The sequence below is a fragment of the Rhinopithecus bieti genome, unplaced genomic scaffold (assembly GCF_001698545.2).
Source record: "Rhinopithecus bieti isolate Rb0 unplaced genomic scaffold, ASM169854v2 scaffold_13261, whole genome shotgun sequence".
Classification (NCBI taxonomy): Eukaryota; Metazoa; Chordata; class Mammalia; order Primates; family Cercopithecidae; genus Rhinopithecus; species Rhinopithecus bieti.
The window spans coordinates 729,891-746,747 of NW_016807494.1; the positions used below are offsets into that span (position 1 = coordinate 729,891).

The 16,857-nt window shown below is 55.3% G+C and overlaps 1 protein-coding gene across 2 annotated transcripts in view; it reads left to right on the forward strand.

Annotated features, from left to right (window-relative positions):
* Nucleotides 1–16,798, forward strand: part of COQ8A (coenzyme Q8A) — a 42,059-nt gene extending 25,261 nt beyond the window's left edge. For both annotated transcript variants that reach the window (XM_017882347.1, XM_017882346.1), the window contains exons 5-15: nucleotides 7,416–7,490; nucleotides 11,294–11,416; nucleotides 11,943–12,028; nucleotides 12,160–12,300; nucleotides 12,818–12,899; nucleotides 13,027–13,120; nucleotides 13,352–13,493; nucleotides 13,805–13,912; nucleotides 14,131–14,196; nucleotides 14,507–14,593; nucleotides 15,711–16,798. In XM_017882347.1, the coding sequence (XP_017737836.1) occupies nucleotides 7,416–7,490; nucleotides 11,294–11,416; nucleotides 11,943–12,028; nucleotides 12,160–12,300; nucleotides 12,818–12,899; nucleotides 13,027–13,120; nucleotides 13,352–13,493; nucleotides 13,805–13,912; nucleotides 14,131–14,196; nucleotides 14,507–14,593; nucleotides 15,711–15,995 (1,289 nt within the window). In that variant the 3' untranslated portion in view covers nucleotides 15,996–16,798. The remainder of the gene's footprint in view (nucleotides 1–7,415; nucleotides 7,491–11,293; nucleotides 11,417–11,942; nucleotides 12,029–12,159; nucleotides 12,301–12,817; nucleotides 12,900–13,026; nucleotides 13,121–13,351; nucleotides 13,494–13,804; nucleotides 13,913–14,130; nucleotides 14,197–14,506; nucleotides 14,594–15,710) is intronic.
* The last annotated feature ends 59 nt before the right edge of the window (nucleotides 16,799–16,857 follow it).

Genomic DNA, 16,857 nt, shown 5'->3' on the forward strand with positions numbered 1-16,857 from the left:
TTTTTTTTTTTTTTTTTTGGAGACAGAGTCTCGCTCTGTCACCCAGGCTGGAATGCAGTGGTGTGATCTCGGCTCAGTGCAGCCTCAGGCAATTCTCATGCCTCAGCCTCTCGAATGGCTGGAATTACAGGTGTGTGCCACCATGCCCAGCTAATTTTTGTAGTTTTAGCAGAGACAGGGTTTTTCCATGTTGGCCAGGCTGGTCTCAAACTCCTGGCCTCAAGTGATCCACCTGCCTCAACCTTCCAAAGTGCTGGGATTAAAGGCAGGAGCCACCACACCTGGCCCTCATTTGTGTCTTAATAACAAGGATTCAGTCTGAGAAATGTGTCGTTAGGCAGTTTCATCATTGTGTGGACATCATAGAGTGTACTTATACAAACCTAGATGGTATATAGCCTGCTACATGCCTAGGCTGTATGGCATAGCCTGTTTGTCCTAGGCTACAAACCTGTGCAACATGTTACTGTACTGAATACAGTAGGTAACTGTAATACAATGGTATTTGTGTATCTAAACATAGAAAAGGTATAGTAAAAATATGATATAATCTATCACTGTCATATATGCAGTCCGTTGACTGAAATGTTATATGATGCATGACTGCATGTTTTCTGTTAACTCTTATGTTTTATATTCCTTTACTGTTCTTTTGGTGATCACTCTTGAGATCACAGCATGCATCTTGACTTATTACAATATAAAATAAGTGATTGATTATTTTTACTACTTCTCCAGTAATGTTAATACCTTAGAACACTTTTTAGATATTATTAAGATATATTAAATGGCTGTGCGTGGTGGCTTACGCCTGTAATCCCAGCACTTTGGGAGGCTGAGATGGGCAGAGCACGAGGTCAGAAGATCGAGACCATTCTGGCTAACACGGTGAAACTCCGTCTCTACTAAAAATACAAAAAATTAGCCAGGCGAGGTGGGAGGTGCTTGTAGTCCCAGCTACTCAGGAGGCTGAGGCAGGAGAATAGCATGAACCTGGGAGGCGGAGCTTGCAGTGAGCTGAGATTGCGCCACTGCACTCCAGCTTGGGAGACAGAGCAAGACTCTGTCTCAAAAAAAAAAAAAAAAAAAAAAAAGAAAAGATATATTAAACACCACAAGATATTATTTGTGTAGCCCATATGAACTTAGATTTACCCACACATTTGCCCTTTTTGTGTTTCTTTCTTCCTGCATTTCCATAATTTTATTTGGTATAATTTTCTTTTTCTCTGAGGAACTCTCTTCTCTCTTACAATGTAGTCTGTTAATCATGAATTATTTTATTATTTATTTATTTATTTTTTGAGATGAAGTTTTTTGCTCTTGTCACCCAGGCTGGAGTGCAATGGCACGATCTCGGCTCACTGAAACCTCCACCTCCCGGGTTCAAGCGATTCTCCTGCCTCAGCCTCCCGAGTAGCTGGGATTACAGGTGCTTGCCACCACACCCAGCTAATTTTTGTATTTTTAGCAGAGACGGGGTTTTGCCATGTTGCCCAGGCTGATCTTGAACACCTGACCTCAGGTGATCTACCTGCCTCTGCCTCCCAGAGTGCTGGAATTATAGGCATGAACCACCGCGCCCAGCCTAGTTTTAATTTTTTTGAAAATGTCATTATAGCTGGGCATGGTGGCTCAAGCCTGTAATTCCAGCACTTTGAGAGGCCAGGGCAGGTGGATCATGAGGTCAAGAGATCGAGATGATCCTGGCAACACAGTGAAACCCCATCTCTACTAAAAGTACAAAAAGTTAGCCAGGCATGGTGATGGGCACCTGTAATTCCAGCTACTTCGGAGGCTGAGGCAGGAGAATTGCTTGAACTGGGGAGGTGGAGGTTGCAGTGAGCCAAGATGGCGCCCCTGCACTCCAACCTGGGCGACAGCTCCGTCTCAAAAAAAAGAAAAAGAAAATATCATCGTACTTTGTTTTTTGAAGGTATTTTTGTTGGGTAGCATATTTGATGTTGAAAATATTTTTGCTGGGTAGTATATTCGATGTTTCCTTTGATCACTTTAATAATATTCCTCTATTGTTTTCTTACTTTGTTTTTTTGAAAATGTGGCTATGCTGCTCCTTTGAAAGTTATGGCTTATTTCTTTTCTCTGGCTACTTTTACGATTTCCCTTTTGTTTTTGTTCTCTAGCAGTTTGACTGTGACATGCTTGAGTGTGGTTTGCTTTGTATTTATTCTGCTTGGGGTTTACAGAACATCTTGAACTGTGGCTTCCGTCAGTTTTGGAAAATTTTCATCATTTCTTCAAATATTGCTTCTGTACTATTCTATCTCTCCTCTCTTTCTGGGACTCCAATTACACGTATGTTAGATCTTTTTCCTCTGTCTCCTTTGCTTTTTTCTGTGTTTTCTATCCCTGTTTCCATTTGTCCTTCAGTCTTGCAGGTTCAGAGGAGATGACTTATCTCATCTGTACCTATACATTGGGAACTGGACACTTACAGAAATGAGACTTTAATGGATAGAGAAGACACTAGAGAAGACTTGCCAGAAGGAGTTGAGCACTGCTTTGTGCATAGCACTGTGGTGGTTCCTGGGGCCTTCACACAGGGACTTTCAATCCACATCATTAAGGCAGAAGGGGAGAGAGGAGAAGGGGAGAGAGGAAGACAGGAAACAAAAAGTAAAGAAATAGGAAGCAATGATACTATTTGATTCTGTGTAGAAAGGTTTTTGAAATTTGACCTGTGAAAACAAGGAGATGCTCATATGAGAAAAAGCATGTCAGTGGGCCAGGAATGAAGAGTAAAGGGAATGGACCCTTGGGTATCCTATTATTTTTAAAAGGTAAAAGGTTAGGGTGTCTCTTACTCCCAGAAAAATACTTTGCTTTTAAATATAGTTTATGAGACTCCATTGAGTTTCCTAAGAGGTAAGGTAACTCTCTTATGCTAGAAAACAGGCATTGCTTAGGCTGTTGGCTCTTGTTGCTTAATTTCCCAAAGATGCCAGTACACTTTGGATACTGTTAATACACCAGCAGCAAAGCTCTCTCTGGTACCATTGTGCCCCATCCCCCCAAACTTTTGTGTCCCTCATCTCAGTTGCAAAATTTAAAACAAACATTGGGTGAACGGGCTTGGGGTGGATATTTTTTAAATTTTGCATGTAAGGACATTTAAAACAAAGCAGCACCATTTTATACCATCACTTTATCTTTTCAAAAGGACGTTTTAACAGTGCAAAAGTATAAAGGACATACTTCAAGATAGAGGATAATAAATGGAATGACTTAGTTTTGTGAAAGACTCACGATATCACTTGGTTTCTGGACACCATTCAAGACCTGGCTGTAGCTTGCCATGGCCTTGAGAGCCATCCCACAGCAGCGATGCTGTTGGACCCTTTGGCTGGGACCTCAGGACCCCCTGCAGCAGCACTGTTTGCTCTCACCTGCTGGCATGATGCCCCTTTGTTGACAGGGCTGCATACAAGGCCAGCGATGAGTGGCAGGCAGTGACGCCAGCATGATTTGCTGAGGGCACACGCCATGCTTCCTGCAGTGCCAGTGCTCTTCTGGGTCCACTTTGCAGCAAGATAGATGCGCTCTAGATCCAAGAGTTTTGCACCCTTGGCAGGGGCGTGGGAGTGTGTTTCTTCCTTCTCAGGAGCCTTCTTAAAAAGGGGCTTTTCTGTGTATTTCAGGAGCTCTGTGTTGGAGATGAGGATGGTTCTTATTCTCTCCTGTTACAGATGAGGAAGCTGAGCCAAGAAGAAGCATATGGCCCAGGGCTGTATGGTTATTTGTGACATCCCTGGGACTAGAGCCCAGGCCTCTGTGGTGCGTGTGGAAGTCTGAGCCTGGCCAGGCTCTGTAATTAGGCCCCAGAGGGGTGGTAGGGCTTTCCCTCCCCTACCAGTCCAGTTCTGGGAACAGAGAGACAGATCCTGAGAGCCTGTGAGAGCAGCCGCTAGGAACTCCTCTCACCTTCTGGTGCGCCTTCCTCCCGTGCTGTGGGCTGCAGCTCCCCCCAGGCTCCCTGTCCTCCCTTGAGGCTGGGGGCAGCTGGAGGATACCAGGTGGTGATAGAGAAAGACTGAATCACTGGCGATTCAGGAATACCTGGAAGCGAAGGGAAGCCTCCTGGGCCGCTGCATTTTCTGTGGGGATTTCTTGTCTGTCAGACGAGGGTTGTTGGATGCCTTAGTAAAAGCTGGGCTTAGTGCAGCGCCTGGTTTGTAATTTGCTGCTGTTTATCCTTAGCTGTATCTTTACCCCTTGCTGGTAGAGAAATTCCCCCAAGCCCTTCTCTGCAAACAGGCCTAGTTTCTGGCAGGTAAAGCCAAAGCTCCAAGGAACTTTACTTACTCACCCCTGCCCGTAAGCACTTTTCACCCAGCCTGCTAGGAAGGGCCCTGTTTGTTGGAAGGTGTTTGATGTTTGGCATTTTTTAACCTCCTGGTGTCCATCTGGTCAGAAGCCGAGTGACTGCTCATGGGAAGGCCCTGTTTGGCTCTGATGACCTCCCAGAAGGACTTTTGGAAGGATGGGGCCTTGTGAGGGACTGGGCTTCAGAAGTCATAGGAGCAGCCCGTGTTCCTGCCTGGGGGAGAGCCTGCCCCTCCCTCCCCCGTCATTCTTTCACTGCATAACTTCTCTCTGTGAGAAACATGTCAGAAGCTTTCCTGGAACAGGCCAGGAGGGAAGCGAGGCTGCTGACAGTGGCTTTAGAGCCTGGAGCTTGTGCTGGGGCCGGTTGTCCTCCAGGACTCCCTTGCTGGCCACGTGGGCCAAGCCGGAGGTGGGGGTGCTCTTAGAATGTGGATCTGAGCAGCGAGAGGTGTTAGGTGTCCTGAGGGCTGTGGGGGTGCTGAGTGGTGGTGCTGAGACCCGAGGAGTCTCGGCTGAGGTGCTTATCTTCTGGATGCCTCCAGTGCTGGCTGGTTCTGGTGGAGGGCAGAGGCTGGCCTGGCGTCCTGAGCAATGCGCTGAGCCTGGGGCGGAAGGGCCTCCGTTTTTTCTGGGTTCACTGGTGCAGGAGCTCGTGAGGCCAAGGTCAGGGTTGCCGGCCAGCTGGACTGGTTTCTGCCCCCTGGGGAGCCTGCCGATGGAGCCTTTCTGTCCATCAGTGGGCAGTGCCTCGGCCTGGCACCGGGCTGGTCGGTCCTGAGGGACGTGTGGGACCTGAGGCCTCCTCTGTGGAATGTTCTTTTGGTCATTTGTTTAATAACAGGTCCATGCCAGTGGAGAGCTGTGAGCCCAAAAGTGGCCAGAGAACAGTTTGCGGGGGGTCCTGATGGAGGGTGGTGAGGGGGACACACTTCTGCCTGCAGAAGGAGGAGCTTAATGTGGCCCACCCTACAGCTGTGGCATCTCTGGTAACCTGTGGAGCCACCTGCCTCTCTTGTGGGCTTGCCTCTGGACTTGCTGCAGGCAGAGAAGAATCCAGACACAGAGAGACATCGGTGAAGGTCACTGCAGTGCGCGGGCTAGTGTTGCCAGTCTTCGTTTATTTTGCTAAGTCACATCGTGTGCTGGAGTGCTGGCGGGGCAGAGGTGGGCAGGCATCAGGGAGTTAATGTTTAAGCGGGGACTCTGGCTCCCAGCCGAGCCCAGGGCTTCCCACAGCGAGAGAAACAGCTGATGTACCTGCCAGGCATCCCTGTTCCAGCACAGCAGACATCTGTATCATGTGTGTGTCATCACTCCTGAGGGCCTGTAGGCTCGGCTTATCCTTTCCCATGCTGCCCATTATGGAGCCGCCAGCCACACGGGGCCTTAGAAATGCGGCTGGTCCACAATGGGATGTGCTGAGTATAAAACATACGTGGCGTTTACAGACTTCGTGCACACACACAAGTGTAAAATATCTCTGATATTTATTTTGATTACTTGTTGAAATGATAACATTTTGGGTATATTAAGTAAATTATACGATTAGAATTCATTTTGCATGTTTCTTCTTGCCTTTTTCAATGTGGCTGCTAGAAAGGTTACAATTATATGTGTGGCTTGCCTTCTATTTCTTTTGTTCTGCACCGGTCCAGCCTTTTTGAGCAGAGTCACCGGAACAACAGCAGCCACTTGTGTGGCCTTTGCGTGTGCCTGGCCTGGCGAGTGCTCTACTCACGCCCTCGCAACAGCCTGGGAGGCAGGGGCTTCCCAGACAGCTGGGGACATGGAGGGTGCACTGTTGCCCAGGTGTGGGTAAAAGTGTATTGCAAAAACATTTTTTAAAAAATTGAGTTATCTTCTTTGTATTTTTGAAATTTACTTTTCATTAAATTTTCAACAAGTTCTGTATTTTTCATAAAAGTCATGCATAATCACTGTAGAGAATTTGTACACATGGAAGCAGATGCGTTTCCTTGCACCTTAAACAGAGCGTCTTGGCGTGAGCCCAGTCCCCCAACAAGCCCCTGCTGCGATGTTGCCTGGCTGCTGGGTGGTGGGGCTGCGGGGCTGCGATGTTGCCTGCGTGCGGGGCTGCGGGGCTCTCCGAGGCCGGCTCATTGCGCGGCCACTCTGGTCTCAGCCCTGCCGGCCGTGGTCACCGTGCCCAGCCAGGTGCTCTTCACCCTCTCTCTGCTCACCCTTGCCTACCTTGGAAAGCCAGCTAGAGCTGGGTATAAAGGAAGAGAATACTGGCCCTGGGTGAGGTATGGCATTAGTGGCATCTTCTGGGCTCCTGGGCAGGGGTTGGGGGTGGCTTTCTTGAGCAGCTGGGATCATTCATTGACTGATTTTTGGATAAATGAGGTGTTAGTGGGCCTTGATTCGGAAGATTGTGAAAGAGGATAAAGGGAAGGCCTTGCACCCCACGGTCCTCAGATGTCAGTGTTTGCCAGCCCCGCAGAAAGGGCAGGGTAGGCGAGAGGGCCTTCCATTCCCCAGCGAGGGTTCCACCTGAGCCCCGTGTCCCCCTGGCTTGGATGAGGGAGAGCCGAAAGTATTCTCACTCTCACCACCAAGTGCATTGTATGCCTGTGGCAGCACCTTTCCTGTTCCAGAGAATTAGGGAAGTCTGGGTGATTGGAGGCTCTTCAGACCTGAAGGGGGTGGTTGTGTTCTCAGGGTGCCCTGTGTGGTTGGGGTGACCTTAGTCTGCGGACCATCCCTGGTCTGTCTTCCCATTTGTGCTGGGTCCTTTCCAAGTGCTTGCCAGCTGACATTACTTTGGGGTGTCCGTGTGCCCGTGAGCCTGTGGATTATCAAAGGTGATGGTGTGGGGTGGGGTATTCCTGAATCTTTTTCACTGGAAACACCTACTTCGAGCCAAATGTTCTCTTAAAACAACAGGAGGCATCTCCCACCTTGTTCCCCACTTTTCAAAATGCTGGCGTGGCAGCGAGGGCCCCTGGTGCAAGCGGTGTCTGTGTGGTGCTGCCCCAGGCCTTGTGGGTGGGTGGGTGGCCCCAGCCCTGCATGAGCACTGAGTGCCCGCCCCCACCTCCTTGCAGGTCTGGCAGTGGGTCTTGGCTTTGGGGCACTGGCAGAGGTCGCCAAGAAGAGCCTGCGCTCCGAGGACCCCTCAGGTGAGCCGGACCCTTCAGTGGGAGGGGCAGGGTGGGCCCTGGGAGGGTTGAACCTGTCAGCCCCCAGCCCCGCCTTTGCTCTGGGAGTGTCAGCCAGCTGGGCCGCATTTGCATGGGGTTCCACGTAAGTGGCGTCCCTGGGGTGATGAGGTTGTTCATACAGATGGATTGACCTGCTTTAGAGGGGGTGAGGCTGGAGGCCCTTCCTTCTCCCAGCCCAAAGTGGCCACTTAGCCCCTTCCTTTTGGCTGCATGCACACCCACACACCTGCACACCCGGACACCTCCTTACACACCCCCCTGCACACCCACCAAACACCCGCACACCTGTTTACACACCCTCCACGCCCACTGAACACCCACACACTTCCTTACCCTCCACACACCAGCCCACCTCCTTACATCCTCCACACACCCACCTCATACCTGTACACCTCCTTACACACCCTCCACACACTGCACACCTGCACACATCCTTACCCTCTGCACCCCCACCACACACCTGCACACCTCCTTATCCTCCACACACCCGCACACCTCCTTACTCTCCGCACATCCACCTCACACCTTCCACACACCAATCGCACACCCTCCACACACCCACCTCACACCTGCACACCTTACACACCCTCTGCACACATACCTCCTTACACACTACACACCCACCTCTCACCCACACACCTCCTTACCCTCCACACACCCACCACCCACTGAACACTGCACCTCCTTACCCTCCACACACCTTCTTACACACCCTCCACACACCCGCACACCTCCTTGTCAACCCACCTTTTGCTGCTGCCCTGCTCTCTGGGAGTCCCTGTGGCCTGCTGGTCTGGCCGGGTCAGGTGTGGCTGGGGGCAGGGGAGGTGTGTAGGCAGATCCTGAAGGCTGCTCCTCACCAGCCCAGTAACCTGGGGAGGCTGTAGCCTCTGCAGAGGCACCTCATCTATGAAGTGAAGGTCACAGCCAGGGTCAGGCAGGTGGTCAGGTCAGGACACTCATCCCACTGAGGTTGTGGCTCGCTGTGGCTGGACTCTCTGGAGAGGTTCTGCGGACGGACCTCACTGAGGCTTTGGGGGTTCGTGCCGCTGTGATGAGGAGTGGGGCAAATTGAGCTTCTGCCGCCTTCTGCCTGTGAGCACCAGGCTGGGCGCCTCCTCAGACCTCTTCAGGCATGCGGGGGCGGGCCAGGTGGGTGTGAGGTCAGCCCAGCAGGGGCTTTCCTGTTAGTGGGGCCTGGGGTGTGGAGAGCAGCACCAAGGGAGCCATCTGCTTGGTGGATTTTCCTAAACACATTTGGAGTTCTGGGCCAAGTCCCCTGGCCCCGGCCCATTCAGGGAATGTCAGCTCATTCTGGTATCACGCCCTTCCACCCCCGCCTATGGGGACCCCCAGAGACATCCAGTGACTGGCCACACTGCGGTCCTCACAGCCCTGTCTGCCAGCCTGGGCTAGCCTCCGTTGGGGGCCCTGCCAGTCCCTGGACATCCCCCCTTCACCCACCAACTCTGCCTTCTGGGACGAGGGCACTAGTCCCTCCCACAGGCCCTGACTGAGTCCTGGGGCACGGGCGGCATGCATGTCCTTGGAAGGAGCTGAGGACGGAGGGCTTAGCAAGGGTATTTTTAGCGTTAGTGCTGAAACCCTCAGGGAAATGAAGCCTGGATTTCTCTGGAAGGAGAAGCCAGCCTTCCCCCACTGTCCCCTACGGTCCTCTCCAAAGCTGGCTGTTCTCCAGACTACCTCATCCAAGCAGGGAAGAGGCTAGGCTGGCTCCACAGTTACAGTTGGTGTTCTTTGTCAGGGACAGTGGTGACCCCAGGCTGGGGGTTAAGGGGCCCAGGCATCGGTAGCCCTGAGAGTGGGACCCGAGGCTTAGGCTGGAGTACAGTGGCCCTGAGCAGCCCCAAACTGTGCTCCAGCTTCCTGACCAGGCCCTGGCACCCTCTAGCCTGGAGGACACCGGCCACCCTGGCTGAGCTCTGCTCTGGAAGGACCTTTCCTGAGCTGGGGCACGCCGCCGTAGCCCTGGACCCATCCCCGTTTGCTAAGTCATTCTCACAGCCAGCCCTGCCTGGGCAGGGGACATGCCTCTGGCCTGTGGCGTTGACCAGTTTTGCCGATGGGCTACCTGGGAAAGCCCTGCCTGGGCCAGGCCCTGTCCGCATCTGTCAGGAGCGCTGCCGCCAGCCGAGGCCTGCTCTGTGTGTCGTGAGGAGATGGACTGTCCCTCCTCTGGCCTGGGGCAGTGGCCTCTCCTAAAGGTTTTCCTCTCTGCCCGCCCCTCCCCAGGGACCCAGGCCCAAGCCCCCAGCCCTCAAGTACCACAGGGCTGGGGGCAGAGGGGACATTGACTGCCTTGCCTTTGGTGCTGGCATCTGCTGCTGCCTAAGGCAAGGGGGTTGGCCCAGGGACCCTTCTGGGCCCAGCCCTCTTGGACTGGCTCTGCCCATGGGTCATAGCTCAGCCTCCCAGGGCAGCTCAGCCTCTTCCCCCAGAGTCGTTAGGTCTTCCACCTTCCCAGGGCCCTCCCTGCTGTCTGGGAGCCTGGAGTGAGCCTGGCCCCTTTCCATGTGGCTACCTGCACATGTGGGCAGATGCGGGTCTTCTCTGAGGCTCCTCTTCCGGGCTGCAGGGCCTCCGTTCTCAGGGCAGCCTACCCCACCCTGCTTTCTCAGGGGCCAGGCTGCACCCGGCTCCGGGGCAGAGGGCAGTGGCATGGTCACCTCTCTCTTCCCCTGCTGGGTACCTGGCTCCGTGTGCCACCCGAGTGCCATGCCAGGCCTGAAGTGATTGGAACTGAGGCAAGTGCTGGGTGCTATGGGGGCCAGAGGGGAGGAAGCTGCACTGCGACCTCTTGGGGCTTGAGATCTAACTAGATTCACAGGACAGAAGGCAGGAGAAGATGCGAATGTCACAAGGGCTGGAGACCTGGCGAAGAGGGGTGCTGAAGAGCTCAGGGAAGGTGGAAGGACGCGGAGCACCAGATCTCTGCTCAGGCCTCTCTGTGCCTCTGGACAGGGGCACCTCCCTGTTTAGGCAGCACTGAGCTGATGGCCCAGGAGGACATGGAAGCTAGAGGGGGCTCAGCCACCCTGGGCCACACGGCTGCTGGCAGCTGACTTAGCCGGTCTTCTGCCGCTCCTGAGTCACGGCCCTCAGCCCTCCCACTGGTGGACTGGAAAAAGGCCACCTGCACCGTTGGGGTCACTGTATGCTCATGACTGTCCAGCTGGCTGCACTGAGCTGCAGGGGACCTCTGTGGGTGAAGGGGAGAGATGGGCACCCCTGGGCTGTGCTGCCCTTGGCCTGACCGCCCTTCCCTTGAGGACAGGCCTCTGGCTGCAGCCACTTGGCCCCATGTGCAAATGCACGCCGACCCCACAGGTGCAGCGGACCTTTGTGCAGTGCCCTGGGTGGGGGTGCACAGGGCAAAGGCTTGGCACCTCCTCACCTGGGGTCTCCCCTCCCATGCCCCTTCCAGCCACAGGCAGCACCATGGCCCTGCCACGGCCCACCAGGTACCCATATGGAAGGGAGAGGCCCTGTGTGTGTGTGTGTGTGCACATATGTACGTGTGCATGCCTGTGTGTGTGTATTGGGAGGCGCTGGTGTAGGGCCTGGGGATGCAGCTCACACAGGCTTGGGGAGGTGGACATGGAACAGTAGTTAGTTGTGTTGCTGGTTTTATGGATGCCTGGGTGGAAAGACATTGAGCCGCCGTCTGTGTCAGGCTGGATTTGCCATCCTACTCCCAGACCCCCCCGAGTGCCATGGTGACCCCTCTTGCCCGCCCACAGGGAAGAAGGCTGTGCTGGATTCCAGTCCTTTCCTGTCTGAGGCCAATGCAGAGCGTATCGTGCGCACGCTCTGCAAGGTGCGTGGTGCGGCGCTCAAGCTGGGCCAGATGCTGAGCATCCAGGGTGAGTGGGCTCGGGGGCTGCTGCGCTGGGACTCCGTGGGCTGCTGTGGGGGTCAACTTCCAGGGCCGGGAGCAGTAGCCCACCAAAGCTCAGTGGGCAAGATGTGGGCAGGCTGAGGAGAGATCTTAGAGGATAATAGGCCTGGTCTCCAGGTGAGTGGCTCTGGGTCCAAAGAAACATGGGAAAAAGAGCAGAGAGGAAAAATTGCTCTCTAGAGGCGGTCAGAACACAGGTCATTTCAACATTTTACTATATTTTATTTTCCAAATTTCTTTTGTAATTATGAAAAACTTTGCATGTTGCATGTAAAAAGCCCACCTTCTCAGGTCGCTGGGCTGAGGCTGGGGCTCTGGGGACACTGAGTGGCCAAGGGCGTTTGTTGCAAGGGCTCCTATCTTTCTGGCCTCACCTGTGCTCCTGGTGGGGAGTGTGTGGTGGCCAGGGCGTCCCAGAAGTGTGCCCGCCCAGCTCCTGGGCGAGCACTTTCATCCCCAAGTTGTCCCTGTGTCACTCTCCTGCCTTCCAGATGATGCCTTCATCAACCCCCACCTGGCTAAGATCTTCGAGCGGGTGCGGCAGAGCGCGGACTTCATGCCACTGAAGCAGATGATGGTGAGGAGCCAGGGACTCTGCCTGCCCTCTGGGTCCTCGGCCCCCACTGGGTGGAGGAGACAGACTTGGGGCTTCTCCAGGTGGCCCAGGCAGGATTGTGCTCAGAGCCCCTCCCTGGTCCTGCCCTCCAGAAAACTCTCAACAACGACCTGGGCCCCAACTGGCGGGACAAGCTGGAGTACTTCGAGGAGCGGCCCTTCGCCGCTGCGTCCATCGGACAGGTGCACTTGGCCCGCATGAAGGGCGGCCGCGAGGTGGCCATGAAGATCCAGGTAGGCAGCCTGGTGCGCAGTGCCTGTCCCCATGGGGGCTGTAGGGGGCAGAGCTGGGGCCTGGCTCATGAGTGCCTCTGCACCCCACGTCCCACAGGGCACTCTCTCTCCTGGTAGGGCCATATGTGGTGTCCTCTGGCCCCAGTGCCTGGTTGGCACCAGAAGCTTGGGAAGTATTTGCTAAATGAGTGGCTTTGGGGGCACGGAGGGGCTCCCAGCAAGCTTGGTTTGGGCTGTGCAGGGACAGGGGACAATTGATTGCCTTTTGGGGCCAGAGCTGGTGGGAGGGTGGCCCTGAGATGGTCCCGGGGGTGAGGTGGGGCAGGAGTAGGTGGACGACAAGGCTATGATGGGGTCCAGGGGTTACAGCAGCATGGCTGGGTCTTAGCTCTGGTTCTCCAGGGTGTGGGCTGGGGCCAGGACACAGCTGGGAAGCCAGTGGGGGTTAGGGGAGTGCCCCAGGCAGGGCCCGCCCATCTCCCTGGGCTAACTCCCCTGCTCTGCCAATACTCCGCAGTACCCTGGCGTGGCCCAGAGCATCAACAGTGATGTCAACAACCTCATGGCCGTGCTGAACATGAGCAACATGCTTCCAGAAGGTCTGAGGCTAGGTGGTTGGGTCAAGGGCAGGAGGGGGTGGCAGGCATCTGCGTCAGGTTCTGGGGACCAGAGCGGGGCCTCCCTGCAGAGCCCCCTTCCTCGCTGATGCCCTCCTCTCCGACCCAGGCCTGTTCCCCGAGCACCTGATCGACGTGCTGAGGCGGGAGCTGGCCCTGGAGTGTGACTACCAGCGGGAGGCCGCCTGTGCCCGCAAGTTCAGGTGTGGCCCCTGGCCGGGCCCCTTGTGTGTTTCCACCAGGGAGGCAGAAGGGACCACGTTCAGCAGCTGGTGAAGGACTCTCCGGCTCCGAGGGGCAGAGGGCTGGGGTTGCAGCCTGGGCCGAGGCCACATCCTGCCTGGGGTGAAGGAGGGCCCTCTGCCTGGTGGGGTGTGCATGAGGGGCGATGTGGAGGGCCTGTGGCTAGGGTGTGACCTCCCGCCCCTACCCAGGGACCTGCTGAAGGGCCACCCGTTCTTCTACGTGCCTGAGATCGTGGATGAGCTCTGCAGCCCGCACGTGCTGACCACAGAGCTTGTGTCCGGCTTCCCCCTGGACCAGGCTGAAGGGCTCAGCCAGGAGATTCGGAATGAGGTGCGTCTGTGCCAGCAGACAGGTGGGCCGGGGTGGCCCTGCTGTGTGGTGTTTGGTGACCTAATGGTGTTAGCCGGGGACTTGGAGCCCTGACGTGCTCCCTGGGGGTGAGTGGCGTTGAAGTAGCACCAGTGGGATTCAGGGGGACACAGGGGAGCTGCTGCCTTCCCTGGCCCAAGTGACACTGAGAATCAAACAGTCCCGCAGGGTATGGTGGGTAAAACAGGAGGCAGGGGCTTCTCTGGCCCCAGTCACCCAGGGCACCAGGCAGTGTGGTGCCGCCTGATGTAGGCCTTCCGCACTGTCCACAGATCTGCTACAACATCCTGGTTCTGTGCCTGAGGGAGCTGTTCGAGTTCCACTTCATGCAAACAGACCCCAACTGGTCCAACTTCTTCTATGACCCGCAGCAGCACAAGGTGAGCCCCAGGGTGGGGGCACCCGCAGCCAGGCCTGAGACCTTCTCTGAATGGGGCACGTGAGGCCCTGGCCCGCCCCTTGTCCTGGGAAAGTCAGCAGAGAGTGCAGGGCTCCGGGAGTGGGGATCCTCACCACCCTTTGTTGCACCCCCTTCCTGGCCCCACACCTGCACCACAGAGCAGCAGGGCCAAACTTCTCCTGGTGTCTCTGTCCCCAGGTGGCTCTTTTGGATTTTGGGGCAACGCGGGAATATGACAGATCCTTCACTGACCTCTACATTCAGGTAACAGGAGAGGGGCCCTGGCCTTGGTCCATGTTTTTCTGAGGCTGGGACAGGATGCTGGGGCACTCGGGGCGGGGAGAATGACTGGGTTCCTGCCCTTGTGTCCCCAACTGCGCTGCCTGCCCTTCAGGTCTGGTGACAGCAGGCAGTTAGGCTGACAGCTGCCAGGCGTGTCTCCGCACTGGCCGGGGGCCTTGTGCAGGGAGAGGATGAGGGTAGGGTGGGCCCGGGTGTGGCACTTGGCTCCCTGGGATGTTGGGAGCTTTTCTTTCCATGCTGCCCATGGGTCCCCTCCTGTGCCTCTCCCCAGATCATCAGGGCTGCTGCCGACAGGGACAGGGAGACTGTGCGGGCGAAATCCATAGAGATGAAGTTCCTCACCGGCTACGAGGTTAAGGTGAGCAGGGTTGCGGGGGATCCCCAGGACCTGCTGACCCAGGGCCCAGCTCTCTGTGTAGGAATGGATGAAAGCACAGGGGGCAGCTGCCCTCAAAGGGCCCCCAGAGCCTGGGCCTCCTTGGGCATGGTCTGAAAGCTGGGGCCTGCCCCGGCCCATGCCGCCGTGCTGTGTGTGAGATTTTCCGAGGGGTCCAGTGAGTTGGGGACTCAGGGGACTTGTCATGAAGCTCTTGTTTCTGCCTCTCACTCTTGCCCACTTACGGCTTGGGGTCAGGGCTTGACTGAGCCAATGTGCAGAGCAAGTGGGAAGGGAAGCCCCAGCCCTCCCCTCATCAAGCCTCCCTGGGGAGAGTCGGAAGAAACCTCAGAAGCCTTTTAAATAAAGGCGAACATCTGTGCTGGTGCCGCCTGAAGCCACCCACAAAGCGGCATTTTCCGCTTGCTGCTTGACAGTGGGGAAGGAGTTAAAGAAATCCAGGTCAAGCCTTGGGTTTGCCGTCTGGTAGGAGTGCCTTTTGAGGCATGTCAGGATCTCTGAGCCTCCCTTATCTCAGCTGTAAGCCCTCAGCGGGCGGCAGCTCTCTGGCGCCTCTTCCGTATGGCCACTCGCACTGACTCGATTCCTGGCCCCCCATCCCTCTGACCACCTCAGGCTGTCCCTGGCAGCAGCTCTTCTCCCCTGCGCTGCTGGTGGCAGGTTCCTTAGGCTGCTAGTTCCTGTGGGCAGACACACGGCCGCTGGATGTGTCTTGGGTGGACTCTGGCAGGCTCAGACACGCATGGTGGGAGGCCCTGCCAGCTCAGGCCCACAGACTCTGTTCTTTTTGGCCAGAACAGTGTTTTGTTAAAACCTGGAATGAGTGCCACGAGGAGGGACGCATCCTCTGCATTCTGCCACAGGCCTCACCACTTCCTTTTGTATTGCATCAGCCCAGTTCATGTTACCCTCGTGTTCCCGGCCCCTGTGGGTTTGAGTTTATGCCCATTACCATGATGTAATCCAGTTTACAGCAGAGTTTTGAGTGACAACTCAGCACTCCAGGCACTGTGGGAGGAACCCAGGCTGGTGGAGGGCTCTGGTCTCGCCGCCATTTACCCTTCCTCTCCTGCCCCAGGTCATGGAAGATGCCCACTTGGATGCCATCCTCATCCTGGGGGAGGCCTTCGCCTCCGATGAGCCCTTTGATTTTGGCACCCAGAGCACCACCGAGAAGATCCACAACCTGATTCCCGTCATGCTGAGGCACCGTCTCGTCCCCCCACCCGAGGAGACCTACTCTCTGCACAGGAAGATGGGGGGCTCCTTCCTCATCTGCTCCAAGCTGAAGGCCCGCTTCCCCTGCAAGGCCATGTTCGAGGAGGCCTACAGCAACTACCGCAGGAGGCAGGCCCAGCAGTAGGGCTGCGGGCCAAGCCCAGGCCGGCTCCAAGGGAACTCTCTCCTTCAGACAGGCCAAAAAACAATAGGGAGGTGGCGGTGATGCTCTTTTTAACTCCTTTGCCCAAAGAGGGGGTGGCTGCCTGGAGCCCCATAGCCAGTGTTTCCCACGATTTCTGTTGCTAAATGGTTGTAGGGTGAGAAGTGCAAGAATGAAGATGAAGACCACTGCTCGGTCAGTCTGCCTCCGAGTGTCCTCTCAAATAAGTAGATGAAGATGAAAGGGCAACTTAGTTTTCTTTTTCCTGACGTGAATGTTAAGCAGAAGGGAGAGTCCTTACTCCCTTCCACCCTCTGTTCCAGTACAAAACCCAGAAACATGAACACAGATACAATTGTGGGATTTCATTATCTGTGTAGTAGGGGTGTGTGTGTATGTGTTTCTAGAGTGAGATTTGTGTTTTCTACCCTTTTCCTCTCCAGCCGATGGACTGGAGCTGGGAGAGGTGCTGATCTAACAGTGCCAACAAGTGCTCCTTAAGCCTGTGACGCCCAGGCCTTAGGGCTGGCTCTCATCTTTGACAGCTGAATGTTTCTGAAGAACTGCTGCCCCACGGTGAGGGGGGGAGCAGCAGAACAGGGAATGCCAGACACAGGCTGGCTGCTGCTGGGAAGTGGGGTGGGACTTCCTTCCTCGGTCTGGAGAGGCACAGGTGTCACCAGTTCCAGCCAAAGGCTCCTCACAGGTTCTGTGAATTTTTGTACAAGTCTTGTAATTACTGAATCAACTTGTTTCAATTTAATAAAAATGCTCGTGGGAAGTGCTTTGGCGCGTGTACTTCTGTATTTGGCGTGTGTGTTCTGTATTTTGGAGAATGACGACC